The sequence below is a fragment of the Pseudophryne corroboree genome, chromosome 3, assembly GCF_028390025.1.
Source record: "Pseudophryne corroboree isolate aPseCor3 chromosome 3, aPseCor3.hap2, whole genome shotgun sequence".
Classification (NCBI taxonomy): domain Eukaryota; kingdom Metazoa; phylum Chordata; class Amphibia; order Anura; family Myobatrachidae; genus Pseudophryne; species Pseudophryne corroboree.
The window spans coordinates 62,491,814-62,509,831 of NC_086446.1; the positions used below are offsets into that span (position 1 = coordinate 62,491,814).

Genomic DNA, 18,018 nt, shown 5'->3' on the forward strand with positions numbered 1-18,018 from the left:
GTTCTGCTTGACTTGACAATTGTCTCACCAGCTGGTCTTTGAACATCTGCAGACTTGTGTTTGCATGAAAGAGAGATACAATGTAGGCTTTAAACCTAGGATCGAGCATGGTGGCCAAAATGTAGTACTCTGATTTCAATAGATTGACCACCCATGAATCCTGGTTAAGTGAATAAAGGGCTCCATCCACAAGTCACACATGCTTAGCGGAATCGCTCCATTTTAGCTCCTCCTTCAATCTCTCCAGCTGCTTCTGCAAAAGCCTGATTAGGGGAATGACCTGACTTAGGCTGGCAGTGTCTGAACTGACTTCACGTGTGGCAAGGTCAAAGGGTTGCAGAGCCTTGCACAACGTCGAAATCATTCTCCACTGCACTTGAGTCAGGTGCAATCCCCCTCCTTTGCCTATATCGTAGGCAGATGTATAGGCTTGAATGGCCTTTTGCTGCTCCTCCATCCTCTGAAGCATATAGAGGGTTGAATTCCACCTCGTTACCACCTCTTGCTTCAACTGATGGCGGGGCAGGTTCAGGAGTGTTTGCTGGTGCTCCAGTCTTGGCATGCAGTGGCTGAATACCGAAAGTGGCCCGCAATTCTTCGGGCCACCGACAGCATCTCTTGCACACCCCTGTCGTTTTAAAAAAAATTCTGCACCACCAAATTAATTTTATGTGCAAAACATGGAACATGCTGGAATTTGCCCACATGTAATGCACGCACAATATTGGTGGCATTGTCCGATGTCACAAATCCCCAGGAGAGTCCAATTGGGGTAAGCCAATCTGCGATGATGTTCCTCAGTTTCCGTAACAGGTTGTCAGCTGTGTGCCTCTTATGGAAAGCGGTAATACAAAGTGTAGCCTGCCTAGGAACGAGTTGGCATTTGCGAGATGCTGCTACTGGTGCTGCCGCTGCTGCTGTTGTTGCTGCGGGAGGCAATACATCTACCCAGTGGGCTGTCACAGTCATATAGTCCTTAGTCTGCCCTGCTCCACTTGTCCACATGTCCGTGGTTAAGTGGACATTGGATACAACTGCATTTTTAGGACACTGGTGACTCTTTTTCTGACGTCTGTGTACATTCTCGGTATCGCCTGCCTAGAGAAGTGGAATCTAGATGGTATTTCGTACCGGGGACACACTACCTCAAGAAATTCTCTAAGTCCCTGTGAACTAACGGCTGATACCGGATGCACGTCTAACACCAACAAAGTAGTCAAGACCTGAGTTATCCGCTTTGCAACAGGATGACTGCTGTAATATTTAATCTTCCTCGCAAAGGACTGTTGGACAGTCAATTGCTTACTGGAAGTAGTACAAGTGGTCTTCCGACTTCCCCTCTGGGATGACGATCGACTCCCAGCAGCAACAACAGCAGCGCCAGCAGCAGTAGGCGTTACACTCAAGGATGCATCAGAGGAATCCCACTTAGGAGAGGACTCGTCAGACTTACCAGTGACATGGCCGACAGGACTATAGGCGTTCCTGTCTAAGGAGGAAATTGACACTGAGGGAGTTGGTGGTGTGGTTTGCAGGAGCTTGGGTAGAAGAGGAAGAAGGGATTTAGTTGTCACTGTCAGTGAACTGCTTCCGCTGTCACCCAAAGTTTTTGAACTTGTCAATGACTTCTGATGAATGCGCTCCAGGTGACATATAAGGGAGGCTGTTCCTAGGTGGTTAACGTCCTTGCCTCTACTTATTACAGCTTGACAAAGGCAACACACGGCTTGACACCAGTTGTCCGCATTTCTGTTGAAATAATTCCACACCGAAGAAGTGGGGTTTTTTTTGTATTTTGACCAGTCATGTCAATGGCCTTATTCATCCCATGGACAACAGGTGTCTCCGCAGATGCCTGACTTAAACAAACCACCTCTCCATCAGAATCCTCCTTGTCAATTTCCTCCTCAGCGCCAGCAACACCCATATCCTCATCCTGGTGTACTTCCACAGTGACACCTTCAATTTGAATATCAGGAACTGTACTGTGGGTGCTCCTTCCAGAACTTGCAGGGGGCGTGCAAATGGTGGAAGGAGCCACCTCTTCCCGTATAGTGTTGGGAAGGTCAGGCATCGCAACCGACACAATTGGACTCACCTTGGGGATTTGTGATTTAGAAGAACGCACAGTTCTTTGCTGTGCTTTTGCCAGCTTAACGCTTTTCATTTTTCTAGCGGGAGGATGAGTGCTTCCTACCTCCTGTGAAGCTGACCCACTAGTCATGACGAACATAGGAGAGAGCCTTAGCAGTTCCTTGCCACTACGTGTCGTAAATGGCATATTGGCAAGTTTACGCTTCTCCTCAGACACTTTTAATTTAGATTTTTGGGTCATTTTACTGAACTTTTGTTTTTTGGATTTTACATGCTCTCTACTATGACACTGGGCATCGGCCTTGGCAGACGACGTTGATGGCATTTAATTGTCTCGGCCATGACTAGTGGCAGCAGCTTCAGCACTCGGGGGAAGTGGATCTTGACCTTTCCCTATTTTACCCTCCACATTTTTGTTCTCCATTTTTTAAAGTGTGGGATTATATGCCAGTAATATATCTGGAAATAGACGGCAGTAATGTCTGGAATTAGATACCACTAGATAGATACCAGATGCCACTGTGACTGGAATGATGATGACCTATGCACAGTGACAGGACACTACCAAGGCACCCTACAGAAGCAAGATGCAGCACAAGATACTGGACTTTTAGTCACCACAATGCAGCACTGATAATAATGAGCACAGATACACTGTGCACTGTTCAGGCTAATAGAACTGAGTGACACTGGGCAGCGAGAACAGCACTGGACTACTGTACTGTACTACCATATACTGGTCAGTGGTCAACAGAATGCAGCAATGATAATAATGAGCACAGATACATTGTGCACTGTTCAGGATAATAGAACTGAGTGACACTCGGCAGCGAGAACAGCACTGAACTACTGTACTGTACTACCATATACTGGTCAGTGGTCACCACAATGCAGCAATGATAATATAATGAGCACAGATACTGAGCACTATTAATGTCCAGACAAGTCTGCATGGCGGTTCTCGCCCACTACGGCCTCTTGCACCAGCTCTGTGAATCAAGTGTGCAAGTTGGCATCCACTGTCCTGCGATGCCGCCGCCGCCATTGCTATAATTCCTCACATGGTGCAACAAGCTAGATTTCCCTCCAAAATGCTAGTATTGGCGCAGCCATGTTGGTTCTAGTCACATGACACTATCTCACCAATCCATAGCACTGCTGAACTCTGCCTGATTGACCATCCAATCCCTGCACTGCTGCAGGTATAAAGGTTCCGTTCCTGAACCAGGAAGTTGTCAGTGCTTTGGTTGTCAACCCAGTGTTACCAGTCTCCTTGCTTGTGGTTGTTTGCTATTCCAGGTATTCCAGATCCTGCTTCTAACTCCACCAGAGACCCGCACCAGTTCAACATCTAGCAGTGCAGCCTGACTCCACAGCGTCCTTACGCTGTCAGCTGCAATTGGCAGTGCCCAAACACCGGCTTCCAGCAGTGTGCTTCCAATATCATCGGTGCTCCTCCATCGACTACCAGTAATCATCGGTGCTCCGTCATCGAATCCCAACAATCATCGGTGCTTCATCATCGAACACCAGCCATCATCTGTGTTCTGTCACCATCTTCTCAGATCCAACGATCTCTAGCATCTTCTGTGTATCAAGTTGTTCACCATCTACATCTAACACTCTGTTCACATCATCATTCAGTCCGGTTCCGTCCAGCTTACCCAGCAACTAACTCATCTTCCCTACAATACTACCAGCTTCTAGGGAACCATCTGCTGGTCAGTTCCTGTTCTCTTTGCACCACTCTGCAACTGGGTGTATATCAAGGACATTCCAACTCCCAAGTCTATATAGACGTATACCTATTGTGCCACACCCAGTACCATCTGCATCTCTGTTGTATCCACAGGAACTGTGTATTGCAAATCCTTTTATCATATCTCATGTTGCTGTTGATGTACCACCTGAACAGTGCTTGAAATAAACTTTTAAACTTTACTTCTGTTGTCGTGGTCATGCCTTCGAGCTGGGATTCTGCATGTCCAAGAGTCCCATATTACCACCCAGGTTTCACTATACCTCTGCCCCTTCCTCCTCTCAGCTCCAGCCCTCAGTTGTGACAAGTACAGCATCATGGCACAGACTTGTGTCCTGAAATATTGGTCAGGAATCATTGTCCCAGAGAAGGATCCATAACGAACTGCTACTCCTGAGTAACGGGTTATGATCCAAAACACAGTATCTTCAAATTAGTGATCTCTCAGTCCAGCATACTGTTTTTCCTAGCCCAGTTCCAAGTACATATAGTGCATCTGGAAAGTATTCACAGCGCTTCACTTTTTCCACATTTTGTTATGTTACAGCCTTAGAATAAATACTAAATGCACTATGCGCTCCTTAATTGGGATGAAACGTGAAAAAAGTTTTTTTGAGATTTTTGCAAATGTATTAAAAATACAATAATAAGAAATCACATGTACATAAGTATTCACAGCCTTTGCCATGAAGCTCAAAATTGAGCTCAGGTGCATCCTGTTTCCACTGACCATCCTTGAGATGTTCCTACAGCTTAATTAGAGTCCACCGGGGGTAAACTCAGTTGATTGGGCATGATTTGAAAAGGCACAAACCTGTCTATATAAGGTCCCTCACTTGACAGTGTATGTCTGAGCACAAACCAAGCATGAAGTCAAAGGAATTGTCTGTAGACCTTCCGATACGGGATTGTCTCCAGGCACAAATCTGGGGAAGGGTACAGAAAAATATCTGCTGCTTTGACGGTCCCAATGAGCACAGTGGCCTCCATCATCCGTAAATGGAAGAAGTTTGGAACCACCAGGGCTCTTCCTGTGGAAAAAGGGAAGCGCTGTGAATACTTTCCGGATGCACTGTACAAACCAATGCCCACTTATACAATGGTCCCCATACAAAATTGCCCACTCGAGTCTGGTACTGCTGCCTTTGACACGCTCCAACTGCAGCCAGGAGACAGAGCCTGGCTATTACTGACCCTCCGTCATACACTGGGACTAGTTCAGACCTGATCGCTCGCTAGCAGTTTTTGCAGTCCTACGGTCAGATAGTCGATGCCTACAGGGGAGTGTATTTTAGCTGTGCAAGTGAACGCATGTGCAACCGAGCAGTACAAAAAATCTTTGTGCAGTTTCTGAGTTGCCCAGGACTTACTCAGCCACTGAGATCACTTCAGCCTGTCCGGGACCGGAATTAACATCAGACACCCGCCCTGCGAACGCTTGGACATGCCTGCGTTTCCCCAGCCACTCCCAGGAAATGGTCAGTTGACACCCAAAATTGCCTTCTTCCTGTCAATCTCCTTGCGATCGGTTGTGCGAATGGATTCTTCGTAAAACCCATCGCACAGCAACAATCCGCTTTGTACCTGTGTGACGCACCTGCGCATTGTGGTGCATATGCATGCGCAGTTCTGACCTGATCGCAGCGCTGCAAAAAAAGTTAACATGCGATCAGGTCTGAATTAGGCCCGCTGTCTTTAGCTAGTATTTATTTCTAATTGTTCGAAAATATTTTTGTGTATGTTGAGACCCTTTCTTAGGTTAATGTATTAGATTTGTTTTCAAATACGGTCACCCAAAGCCTCACTGTGTCAGCTGTATGGAGCCTTGGGTTGTCAAAGTATTTACATTTTAATAATAATATATACTTTTAAATCCTTTTCAGGCTGCAGATTAAAATGTATGCGTCATATTCAAAATAGATACCATCTAATTGAAGATTACAACGCAAGGTTGGGGGAATCAACCAAACTGAAGAAAAGATTCACCACTCTTTTATATATTAAGATTCATCGGGATGAAGAAGAGAGACAACATGAAATAACAGCCTCAGGCCAGAGGCATTTACAGATGATGGCAAACAGAGCTTCAGATAAATATTCCCCAACCACTATACAAATTCTCTTTGATCCTGAAGAAGATGGAGTTGTTTCTAATATTGTGGTGTTACAGGGACCTGCTGGGATAGGAAAGACTATGACATGCCAGAAGATCATGCTGGACTGGGCCTCCGGGGATCTGTATAAGAACAAGTTTCAGTTTGCGTTCTACATAAACTGTAGAGAAGTCAGCACTATCACTGGTAAAATAAGTCTTGCTGGATATCTATCCAGCTTTTGTGGTCTCAAATGTCCATCAGACTTGTTGCAATCAATCTTCCTTAACTCTGAAGGAATACTCTTTATTGTTGATGGGTTTGATGAATTAAAATGGTCATCAACGAATGACATGGAGGTTTGTGATGACCCATTTCAGGAGATCTCCAAAGAAATCCTTCTAAACAGTTTGTTTAGGAAAAAGCTGCTCTGGGACTGTTCATTAATCATTACCACAAGACCATTCTCATGGATGAAATTGAAGAACCTTCTTGAATATCCTCAATATGTGGAAATTCTGGGGTTTACAGGGCTTTATCGTGAAGAATATTTCTATAATTTCTTTGAAAGAAAAGAGCAAGCATACCTGGCTTTTAGTACAGTTAAGGACAATGATACTCTGCTTACTCTGTGTGTTGTCCCTCTAACTTGCTGGATTCTATGTACTGTAATGAAACAGCTACTGAAAGAGGGATCGTTGATAATTGAATGTAAGACTTCCACATCAATTTACCTGTTGTACCTAAAGACGTTAATAGATTTCCACAGAAGGAACTCAGCCCAGTCTACAAACACATGTATACAGAAGTTGTGTGCGTTGGCCATCGAAGGAGTTTGGGACCAGAGAACTCTATTTGAAGAATCAGATCTTGTAAGACATGGACTCTCTGTGTCAGAGCTGGAGTCTGTGTTTTTGAGTGAGAACATCTTCCAAAGGGAAGTTGGGACCTACACCTGCTACAGCTTCATCCATCTGAGTGTGCAGGAGTTCTTTGCTGCTCTCTACTATGTCCTGGATAAGAAATCAGTGAATACAATTGTTGACTTTGAAATTAGGAAAGTGAAAGACTTACTGGAGGCATCAGAAGATCAGCCACATCTAACAGTAACTGTAAGATTCTTATTTGGACTTTCAAATGAAAAAAAAATTCAGGAGATGCAGAGAACCATTGGTTGTCCAATTTCCTTCAGCGATAAAACAGACTTGGAGGAATGGCTGAAGATACATGTACCAGATATCATAATGAGATACTGTGCTGCCTATATGAGACACAGGATGAGGACTTCGTCAAGAGTATGATGTCTCACTTTCCATTTGTGGAAATTAAAGGATTCCTTAATGTTATAAAAAAGGACCAGGAGAATTTTAGTTGCTGGGCTGTAGCCTACTGCTTGGAGAGAAGTACAATAGGACATTCGGTTTATTTGGAGCTCTATACAATAGGACCAAAGGCTCGGATGGTTCTATCTAAAGCACTTTCTAAGTGTTCACAACTTTGGTACGTATTTAACATATAATTAAAAACAATGTTTCCTGTTCAGAGAGTAATTTAAAGATTTGAAGCAAATATAATTTAATAAGTGGAAGATAATATTTAAGTTGCTGTACTTTATATATGAGTGGTCAAGGGGACAAGCGGAATTGTTCTGGAGATACCTAGAAAAATCATTGAAATATTGGAAAGATGTTAGAATAAAAAGAAAGAGATGATTGAAAGAATTACTGAAACTCGAAAGTATCGTTTTGTTTACATTTCCTCTCTGGCCAACTGGACCTAGATTTAATTTGAGCAGTGTTATAATAGTCACTCTCCTGCTTAACTTATGAGCCTATAGTAAAAATCCTCCAAACTTTCCAATAAATTAGATTTTTCAAATCCATTATACAGGGTAACAACCTGCCACAAAATTCACCTTGTGCTTGTTAGCAGGGGCGCCACAAGGCAGGGTGGTGGAGCAGATACTAATTACCAGAGCATAGGCTTGTTGGAGAGGCCGGCATGTCCCCTTTTCCAGCACTGCTGAGGGAGACAAATTTCTCCAGATGTGGCTGCCCCGCCATTTCTCTCTCCTTGCCGCCTCCATTTCTCTCTCCATGCCCGCTCCATATTTCTCTCCCTGCCCCCTCCATATCTTTCTCCCTGCCCCTCCATTTCTCTCTCCCTGCCCCCTTCATATCTTTCTCCCTGCACCCTCCATATCTTTCTCCCTGACCCCTCCCTTTCTCTCTCCCTGCCCGCTCCATATCTCTCTCCCTGCCCCCTCCATATCTTTCTCCTTGCCCACTCCATATCGCTCTCCCTGCCCTCTCCATATCTTTCTCCCTGCCCACTCCATTTCTCTCTCCATGCCCGTTCCATATCTCCCTCCCTGCCCCCTCCATTTCTCTATCCATGCCCGCACCATATCTTTCTCTCTGCCCCCTCCATTTCTCTCTCCCTGCCCCCTCCATTTCTCTCTCCCTGCCCCCTCCATTTCTCTCTCCATGCCCGCTCCATATCTCTCCCTGCCCCCTCCATTTCTGTCTCCATGCCCTCTCCATATCTCTCTCCCTGCCCCCTCCATTTCTCTCTCCATGCCCGCTCCATATTTATCTCCCTGCCCCCTCCATTTCTCTCTCCATGCCCACTCCATATCTCTCTCCCTGCCCCCTCCATTTCTCTCTCCATGCCCGCTCCATATCTTTCTCCCTGCCCCCTCCATTTCTCTCTGCCTGCCCCCTCCATTTCTCCCTGCCTGCCTCCACCATATCTCTCTCCATGCCCCCTCCATTTCTCTCTCCATGCCCGCTCCATATCTTTCTCCCTGCCCTCTCCATTTCTCTCTCCATGTCCCCTCCATATCTTTCTCCCTGCACCTTCCATATTTCTCTCCCTGTCCTCTCCATATCTCTCTCCCTGCCCCTCCATTTCTCTCTCCCTGTCCTCTCCATATCTCTCTCCCTGCCCCATCCTTATCTTTCTTCATGCGCCCTTCTTACCTCTCTTCCTGCCCCATCCATATATCTCTCCCTGCCCCCTCCATATCTCGAATCCAGCCCATCCATATCTTTCTCTCTGCCACTCCATTTCTCTCTCCCTGCCCCCTCCATATCTTTTACCCTGCCCCCTACATATCAATTTCCCGGCCCCCTCCATATCTCTCTCCCTGCACCCTCCATATCTCTCTCCCTGCCCCCTCAATATCTCTTTCCCTGCCACATCCATATCTCTCTCACTGCCCCTGCTATAACTCTCGCCCTGTCCCTTCCATATCTCTCTTCCTGCGCCCTCTATATCTCTCTCACTGACCCCTCCATATCTCTCTCCCTGTCCCCTCCATATCTCTCTCACTGCCCCCTCCATAACTCTCTCCCTGTCCCCTCCATAACTCTCTCCCTGTCCCCTCCATATCTCTCTCACTGCCCCCTACATATCTCTCTCCCTGTCCCATCCATATCTCTCTCCCTGCCCCCTCCATAACTCTCTCCCTGTCCCCTACATATCTCTCTCACTGCCGCCTCCATATCTCTCTCCCTGTCCCATCCATATCTCTCTCCCTATCCCATCCATATCTCTCTCCCTGCCCTCTCCATAACTCTCTCTCTGTCCCCTCCATATCTCTCTCCCTGCCCCCTTCTTATCTCTCTGCCAGCCACCTCCATATCTCTATCCCTGCCCCTCCATATCTCTCTCCCTGCCCCATCCATATATCTCTCCCTGCACCCTCCTTATCTCTCTCCTAGCCCCCTCCATGTCTTTCTCCCTGCCCCCTTCTTATCTCTCTCCCAGCCCCTCCATATGTCTCTCACTGCCACCTCCATATCTCTCTCACTGCCCCCTCTATTTCTCTCTCCCTGTCGCCTCCATATCTCTCTCCCTGTCCCCTCCATATCTCTCTCCCAGCCCCCTCCATATCTCTCTCCCAGTCCCCTCCATATCTCTCTCCCAGCCCCCTCCATATCTCTCTCCCTGCCCCCTCCATGTCTCTCTCCCTTACCCCTCCATATCTCCCTCCCAGCCCCCTCCAGATCTCTCTCCCAGTGCCCTCCATATCTCTCTACCTGCCTCCTCCTTATCTCTCTCCCTGACCCTCCATATCTCTCTCACTGCCCCCTTCATATCTCTCTCCCAGCACCCTCCATATCTCTCTCCCTGCCCCCTCAATTTCTCTCTCCCTTACCCCTCCAAATCTGTCTCCCAGCCCCCTCCAGATCTCTTTCCCATCCCCCTCCAGATCTCTCTCCCAGCCCCCTCCAGATCTCTATCCCAGCGCCCTCCATATCTCTCTCCCTGCCCCCTCCATATCTCTCACTGCCCCTTCATATCTCTCTCACTGCCCCCACCATATCTTTCTCCTTGACCCCTCCATATCTCTCTTCCAGCCCCCTCCATATCTCTCTCACTGTCCCTTCCATATCTCTTTCCCTGTCCCCTCCATATCTCTCTCCCAGCCCCCTCCATATCTCTCTCCCAGCCCCCTCCTTATCTCTCTCCCAGCCCCCTCCATATCTCTCTCCCTGCCCCCTCCATTTCTCTCTCCCTGCCCCCTCCATTTCTCTCTCCCTTACCCCTCCATATCTCTCTCCCAGCCCCCTCCAGATCTCTCTCCCAGTACCCTCCATATCTCTCTCCCTGCCTCCTCCTTATCTCTCTCCCTGACCCTCCATATCTCTCTCACTGCCCCTTCATATCTCTCTCCCAGCACCCTCCATATCTCTCTCCCTGCCCCCTCAATTTCTCTCTCCCTTACCCCTCCATATCTGTCTCCCAGCCCCCTCCAGATCTCTTTCCCAGCCCCCTCCATATCTCTCTCCCAGCCCCCTCCATATCTCTCTCCCTGCCCCCTCCATTTCTCTCTCCCTTACCCCTCCATATCTCTCTCCCAGCCCCCTCCAGATCTCTCTCCCAGTGCCCTCCATATCTCTCTCCCTGCCTCCTCCTTATCTCTCTCCCTGACCCTCCATATCTCTCTCACTGCCCCCTTCATATCTCTCTCCCAGCACCCTCCATATCTCTCTCCCTGCCCCCTCAATTTCTCTCTTCCTTACCCCTCCATATCTGTCTCCCAGCCCCCTCCAGATCTCTTTCCCAGCCCCCTCCAGATCTCTCTCCCAGCCCCCTCCAGATCTCTATCCCAGCCCCCTGCAGATCTCTCTCCCTGCCCCCTCCATATCTCTCACTGCCCCTTCATATCTCTCTCACTGCCTCCACCATATCTTTCTCCTTGACCCCTCCATATCTCTCTTCCAGCCCCCTCCATATCTCTCTCACTGTCCCTTCCATATCTCTTTCCCTGTCCCCTCCATATCTCTCTCCCAGCCCCCTCCATATCTCTCCCAGCCCCCTCCTTATCTCTCTCCCAGCCCCCTCCATATCTCTCTCCCTGCCCCCTCCATTTCTCTCTCCCTGCCCCCTCCATTTCTCTCTCCCTTACCCCTCCATATCTCTCTCCCAGCCCTCTCCAGATCTCTCTCCCAGTACCCTCCATATCTCTCTCCCTGCCTCCTCCTTATCTCTCTCCCTGACCCTTCATATCTCTCTCACTGCCCCTTCATATCTCTCTCCCAGCACCCTCCATATCTCTCTCCCTGCCCCCTCAATTTCTCTCTCCCTTACCCCTCCATATCTGTCTCCCAGCCCCCTCCAGATCTCTTTCCCAGCCCCCTCCATATCTCTCTCCCAGCCCCCTCCATATCTCTCTCCCTGCCCCCTCCATTTCTCTCTCCCTTACCCCTCCATATCTCTCCCAGCCCCCTCCAGATCTCTCTCCCAGTGCCCTCCATATCTCTCTCCCTGCCTCCTCCTTATCTCTCTCCCTGACCCTCCATATCTCTCTCACTGCCCCCTTCATATCTCTCTCCCAGCACCCTCCATATCTCTCTCCCTGCCCCCTCAATTTCTCTCTTCCTTACCCCTCCATATCTGTCTCCCAGCCCCCTCCAGATCTCTTTCCCAGCCCCCTCCAGATCTCTCTCCCAGCCCCCTCCAGATCTCTATCCCAGCCCCCTGCAGATCTCTCTCCCTGCCCCCTCCATATCTCTCACTGCCCCTTCATATCTCTCTCACTGCCTCCACCATATCTTTCTCCTTGACCCCTCAATATCTCTCTTCCAGCCCCCTCCATATCTCTCTCACTGCCCCCTCCATATCTCTCTCCCAGTCCCATCCACATCTCTCTCCCTGCCCTCTCCATTTATCTCTCCCTGTCCCATCCACATCTCTCTCCCTGCCCTCTCCATTTATCTCTCCTTGTCCCATCCATATCTCTCTCCCTGCCCCCTCCATATCTCTCTCACTGCCCCTTCCATATCTCTCTCACTGCCCCTCCATATCTCTTTCCCAGCCCCATCCACATATCTCTCCCTGCCCTCTCCATTTATCTCTCCCTGACCCCTCCTTATCTCTATCCCTGCCCTCTCCATTTCTCTCTCCCTGACCCCTCCATATCTCTCTCACTGCCCCCTCCATATCTCTCTCACTGCCCCCTCCATATCTCTCTCCCAGCCCCATCCACAACTCTCTCACTGCCCCTTCATATCTCTCTCCCTGCCCCATCCATATATCTCTCCCTGCCCCCTTCTTATCTCTATCCCATCCCCCTCCATATCTCTGTCCTTACCCTCTCCATAGCTCCCTCTTTGCCTCCTCCATAGCTATGTCACTGCCCCCTCCATATCTCTGTCCTTACCCTCTCCATAGCTCCCTCTTTGCCTCCTCCATAGCTATGTCACTGCCCCCTCCATGTCTCTCTCCCTGCCCCATCCATATATCTCTCCCTGCCCCCTTCTTATCTCTATCCCATCCCCCTCCATATCTCTGTCCCTACCCTCTCCATAGCTCCCTCTTTGCCTCCTCCATAGCTATGTCACTGCCCTTCCCTTTACTGTATAACTTCACCCTCCACAGAATCAATATATGTATAGTTTATTACCTTTAAAATGTAATATATATATATGTTGGCATGTGCTTTATGGTTTTATGGTTTTGTATAAGTAAATGCTAATAAATGATTTAATTACATTGTTACAGTAAATATTGCTTGTGTTTTATCGACTTTTCTGTAGTTTCAAGACCTGTGGATTCCCAGATACAGAAGACGACATAGATGAGAGTGAAACCAGTTTATCTGGTTTGTTTAAAGACTGTCAGATGGACGAATTGCTGTAAGTCGATTGAGCTATAAAATAAGGTGAAAAACAAAAGATTTCACAGCAAGCCCAGTAACTAGCAAAGTGCTGTATATTATACCGTGACCCATAATGCACCAGTCCTGATACTGAGGAGGACACAAAGCCAATGTTGGGTAGAGCACTACGGTGCATGTGTCCCATGTGTTCCACAAAGGAGCAGTTGCCATTGATGGTATCAGAAATGTGGGAAATTTCAGGGGCATTCATGACGCACACACAGACATGGTCCATTTCATGGGCTTACTTTGGGAGAGTCGCAGGTGTGTCAGTGAAAGCGGCTGCACACACAGATACAGATGTAGGAGGCCGTAGCCAGATGGAGTCACTGCCCCTGCCATAGGGCTGCAGCAAGTTTCGATGGTGTGACCGATGGTGGTCAATAAAGCATACACATAGTTATTACAGCACGTACAGATGCTCAAATTGGATTCCTCAGTCCTTGGCAGAAAGTCGCAGACACAACAGATGCTAAAGAGGTCGCTGCTGCGTCCGCCTCTGAGGCCCTATATATGCTATAACACTCATAAAGGCTCCCAGCAAGCTCTAATTCACTGCAACTAGATTTGTCTGTGGCTACCAAGGGGGCATAGCAAGGATTTCTTTCACTCAGGTCAAAAGCTCACCATGATGCCACCCCCTCTCTCATTGCTCTTTCCATATTATCTCACTGGCTCTCCATATCTCCCTCATTTCCTCCTCCATATACAATATTCTTCAATGTCCCCACAGTATCACTCACTGCACCTCCATATCTCTCTTACTGCTCCTCCATAGTTCTTTTACTGCCTACTTGATATCACTCTCACTACCCCCTCCATTTCTCTTTCCACAGCCGTCTCACTGCCAGTGGAGGGCTGGGCCAGGGGGCAGGATGCCATCTGCCCACCAAGCTGGTACAATTCAGCAGAAATAGGGCCACCTGTGTGCTGTGTCAGCATATACCTGATAGCCGTGAAGGATGCGGCTGCTACACACACTGCTATGTCAGGCAACTAGCATGAGAAGTGGCCGGGCAGATTCAGATGGGGCCACAATAAGGGGGGAGGGGGGCTACAGAACTCTGCTGCAGGGACAGATTATGATGCAGGAACCTCTCATGGGAAACCCCTCTCATAGACCAGTTTCCCCCCTCAGGCACGCTCTCCACCAGATCAGCTTTCCTTCCCAGGATCTGCAGTAGCCCCGACCGCAACTCTCTTCCTCTTGTGGAGAGACTGAGCTGACGATGGCGGGGTGCGGTGCCAGGGCAGTTGAGAGCCCCTCTGAGCGTGCAGTCACACCTTAGTGTCTGCGGGCAGCAGTAATAGAGGCAGCCGGGGTGCAGTGTTTTATCCCTTCAGACCACTGACACCTACCCCACACAGCCAGCGGGGTCTCCATCAGTCCCCCCTTATCCAACTCCGGAGCAGCATTGTATTTAACCAAACAAGAGGTGAAATCACTCTCTGAGATTGGCATTTGGCTTTATTCACAGCTACCTCCATAGTGGTGCTCATTATCAGAAGGGGTAAGATAGAATTTCTGTAGTGCAGTGATTGCAGTATCCTGTAGTGCTACTGCTGCTGGTAAATATATATTCCCTGTGCCAGCTGTAGAAAAAAACCTGCACTTTTGACCGTGTTTGTGTGGCACCCTGGAAAATGGTGTGTATGCCCCTTTAAGAAAGTCTTGCTTGCAGCTCCGCAGCAGCAGAAGAGGTGCTGGCATAGGAAGAGTTAAGTGTAACCCATGGTTTCAGGGTGAGAGCAGCGCTGCTGAAGGAGAACAGTGGGGTGTTGTCTTAGATGCTAAGTGCTGAAGAGCAGGTATTGACATGCCGCAACCGGGTACTGGACACCGCCAGGCCTGTTGAGAAGCGCGGACATTGCAGCCATCTTGAGACATTGAGTAGCCATTTTTAGCAGGTGCATCCAGCTTATACCTCCGTTGCCTGGGTCAGAGTGAGTACTGTAAGAAATTGACAGCCCAGCCACAGGCAAAGTGTGCCCTTCAGCCTCCTCCACCCTTGTTACAGACTGAGCAGTGTTTAAAGGGTGCGTCTAGCAGTGCCATATTTTGCAAGTTAAAACCCACGCAAGGGGTGCTTAAAAGACTGAGTTTTATGTGAAATCCAAGGGAGATATTTGTTCTGAAAGTTACTTATGCAAATACACTTCAAGCCCTGTAACTGAGACTGAGTGTGTTCTACCCCAAAACCCCTCATTGTGAGTTTCTGTTGCTAGGGGACCCTACCATTCCTTCGCTAGCTACAACCTCTTTGAATAAAAGAACTGAGTATCTTTGACATTTTGCCTATTCCAGGATTCCCCCATTGTGCCCATTCTCCCATTAACACGCTGTGGCACAGTAGTCTTCAACCTAAGCTCCAGCGATATTTGCCGGTGAAGATATTTGTTACCTTGGCTAGGGAAAACTAGAAAGTTATTATTTAGGATTACTGAGTGCATTTCTATCATTCTGCTTGTCATCACATTAGAGAATGGAATGCACAGTGTCGGATATTATTCCGTCATGCCAATGATTTTATGTTAATTTGTGATTCCAATTGTTCTTCATCTTGATTCCAATTACTGTTAATACATGATTTAAATTACTTGTTTTTTTTGTACACTGGCTGATCTTTCATGGTGGGAACTGTAGTGAATTGTATATTCCTGTTCTTCTGGCATGCCAAATTCTTCTTTCTGTGATTTCAAACAAAAGTACTGTCATTTAATCACTCACTTCTGATTCTTATCAATCTCTCCTACCACTCTGAGCAAGGTACTACAAGACAAGGTATGGGGAACAATGTTTCAGGGGAAAGGTCCATCACATAGCCATACCGGGTGGTCTTCTGTTTGCCAGCGACTGGGTTCCCGACGAGCAGCATACCGATGCCGGAATCCCAACCACTGGCATGCCGACATCTTTTCTCCCTGTTGAGGGTCCACGCTCCCCTGGAGGGAGAGTAGATAGCGTGGCGCGCGTAGCGCTCCACCATGCCCGCAGCTTGGCGAGCACAGCGAGCCCGCAAGGGGCTCATTTGCGCTCGCCCAGCTGTCAGTATGCTGGCAGTCGGGATTCCAGCGCCGATATGCTGGTCGCCGGGAGCCCGGCCGCCAGCATACCCTACTACACCCGCCATACCACAACTGTGATTCCTCTCTCAACCACTTATACCCCTTTTCCACTAGCTCAAAAAACACAGGTAAATGCACGGGGGCACACATTCACCCGTGTTTTTTGCAAGTGGAAAAGGGTCCCCCCGCAAAAAACCCGGTTCAAGCGACCCGTGAATCCTACCCGGGTAGCTGCTACCTGGGTAGGACACGGGAATTATCCGGGTAGGGTTGTAGTGTAAACGGGATCCGTGTCGATGCGACACGGCTCCCGTTTACATTGTATGGAAGGGCGGCACTGGGAGATCATGTGATCTCCCAGCACCGCACCTGCCACGTCACTAGAAGCGTCACCAACCCGGCAATATGCCGGGTTGGTGACTGCTGGTGGGAAAGGGGCTGAGCACGGGTCGCAGCAGGGCAGCTCCCGTGTCAGGCTCCCAGCTGCGACTCGTGCTCATAGGTGGAAAAGGGGTACTAGCCATACCCTGCCAACCCAGGGGGTGTTATATTTACGGCTAAAATTTAAAAGGACAATTACTTTATTAGCCATGTTTCGCTAGTAAAATCATTGCCCTTTTAAATTTCAGGCATAAACAACAACTGAAGTGCCAAGTTTTAAAATGCAATGCTTAGTAAATAATCCCCCTAGAGTATAATATATCTGATATATTCATTAATAATTGTATCTACTTTCACACTTCATTCTGTCAGTAACAATGTCATGCTGAGTGCGGTCTTAATCAGAATCTCTCATCTCTCGTCAGGTTTCTGGACTGTGCTCTGACCTCCTCCTGCTGTAATGATCTCCGCTCTGTTATTACTACAAACCGCTCTCTGACCACACTGGCCCTCTCTAGGAATGCTCTGGAGGACTCTGGAATAAAACTTCTGAGTGAGGGTCTAAGATCTTCAGCCTGTGCCATAGAAGAGGTTTGGTAAGTTCTGTCCTCTACACTGGCAAAATTAAAATAATGGGTGCAAGGTGTATGGTGCACGGGATCCGGTCTCTAGGTCGACAGTAACTAGGTCGACACTATCTAGGTCGACCACTGTTGGTCGACAGTAACTAGGTTGACAGGGTTTCTAAGTCAACAGGGTCTCTAGGTCGACATGTTCTAGGTCGACAGGTCAAAAGGTCGACATGAGTTTTTCACAATTTTTTTCTTTGTTTGAACCTTTTCATACTTAACGATCAACGCGGACTATGATTGGGAATAGTAACCTGTGTCGAGCACAGCGAGGAACTTTGCCCGAAGCATGGCAAGCGAAGCGAGCCATGCGAAGTGACACGGTGCACTAATTGGGGTTCCCGGTCACTCTACGAAGAAAACGACACCAAAAAGCCATAAAAACTCATGTCGACCTTTTGACCTGTTGACCTGGAACATGTTGTCCTAGAGACCCTGTTGACCTAGCATCCCTGTCAACCTAGTACTGTCGACCAATAGTGGTCAACCTAGACACTGTCGACCTAGATGCTATCTACCTTCCATACCACACCCATGGTGCACACAGGCCCCTGGGTCCAGGGGGGCCACACACCGCACACCCTTCACCTATTATATTATAATTACTGCTCTGTCTGCCTGGCGCTGGCTGCAGATCGGCAGATATCACTAGGAAAATGGTGACTGCAACCATTTTACGTTGATTTGCGCATGTGCAGTAGAGATGTCCCCGGGAACGCAGCAAGGGCGCTATGTTCTCGGAGACCTGCACATGCACAGTAGACTCTGGCACAATGCACTGCTGGAGTGGCCGATGAGGGCAAACAAGTGGGCCACCTCCTCTCTTAA

The 18,018-nt window shown here is 48.4% G+C and overlaps 1 protein-coding gene across 1 annotated transcript in view; it reads left to right on the top strand.

Annotated features, from left to right (window-relative positions):
- Positions 1–18,018, top strand: part of LOC135057163 (NACHT, LRR and PYD domains-containing protein 12-like) — a 152,832-nt gene that overhangs the window by 21,906 nt on the left and 112,908 nt on the right. The window contains exons 3-6 of the mRNA XM_063963062.1: positions 5,737–7,058; positions 7,196–7,446; positions 12,993–13,091; positions 16,987–17,157. Of these exons, the coding sequence (XP_063819132.1) occupies positions 5,737–7,058; positions 7,196–7,446; positions 12,993–13,091; positions 16,987–17,157 (1,843 nt within the window). The remainder of the gene's footprint in view (positions 1–5,736; positions 7,059–7,195; positions 7,447–12,992; positions 13,092–16,986; positions 17,158–18,018) is intronic.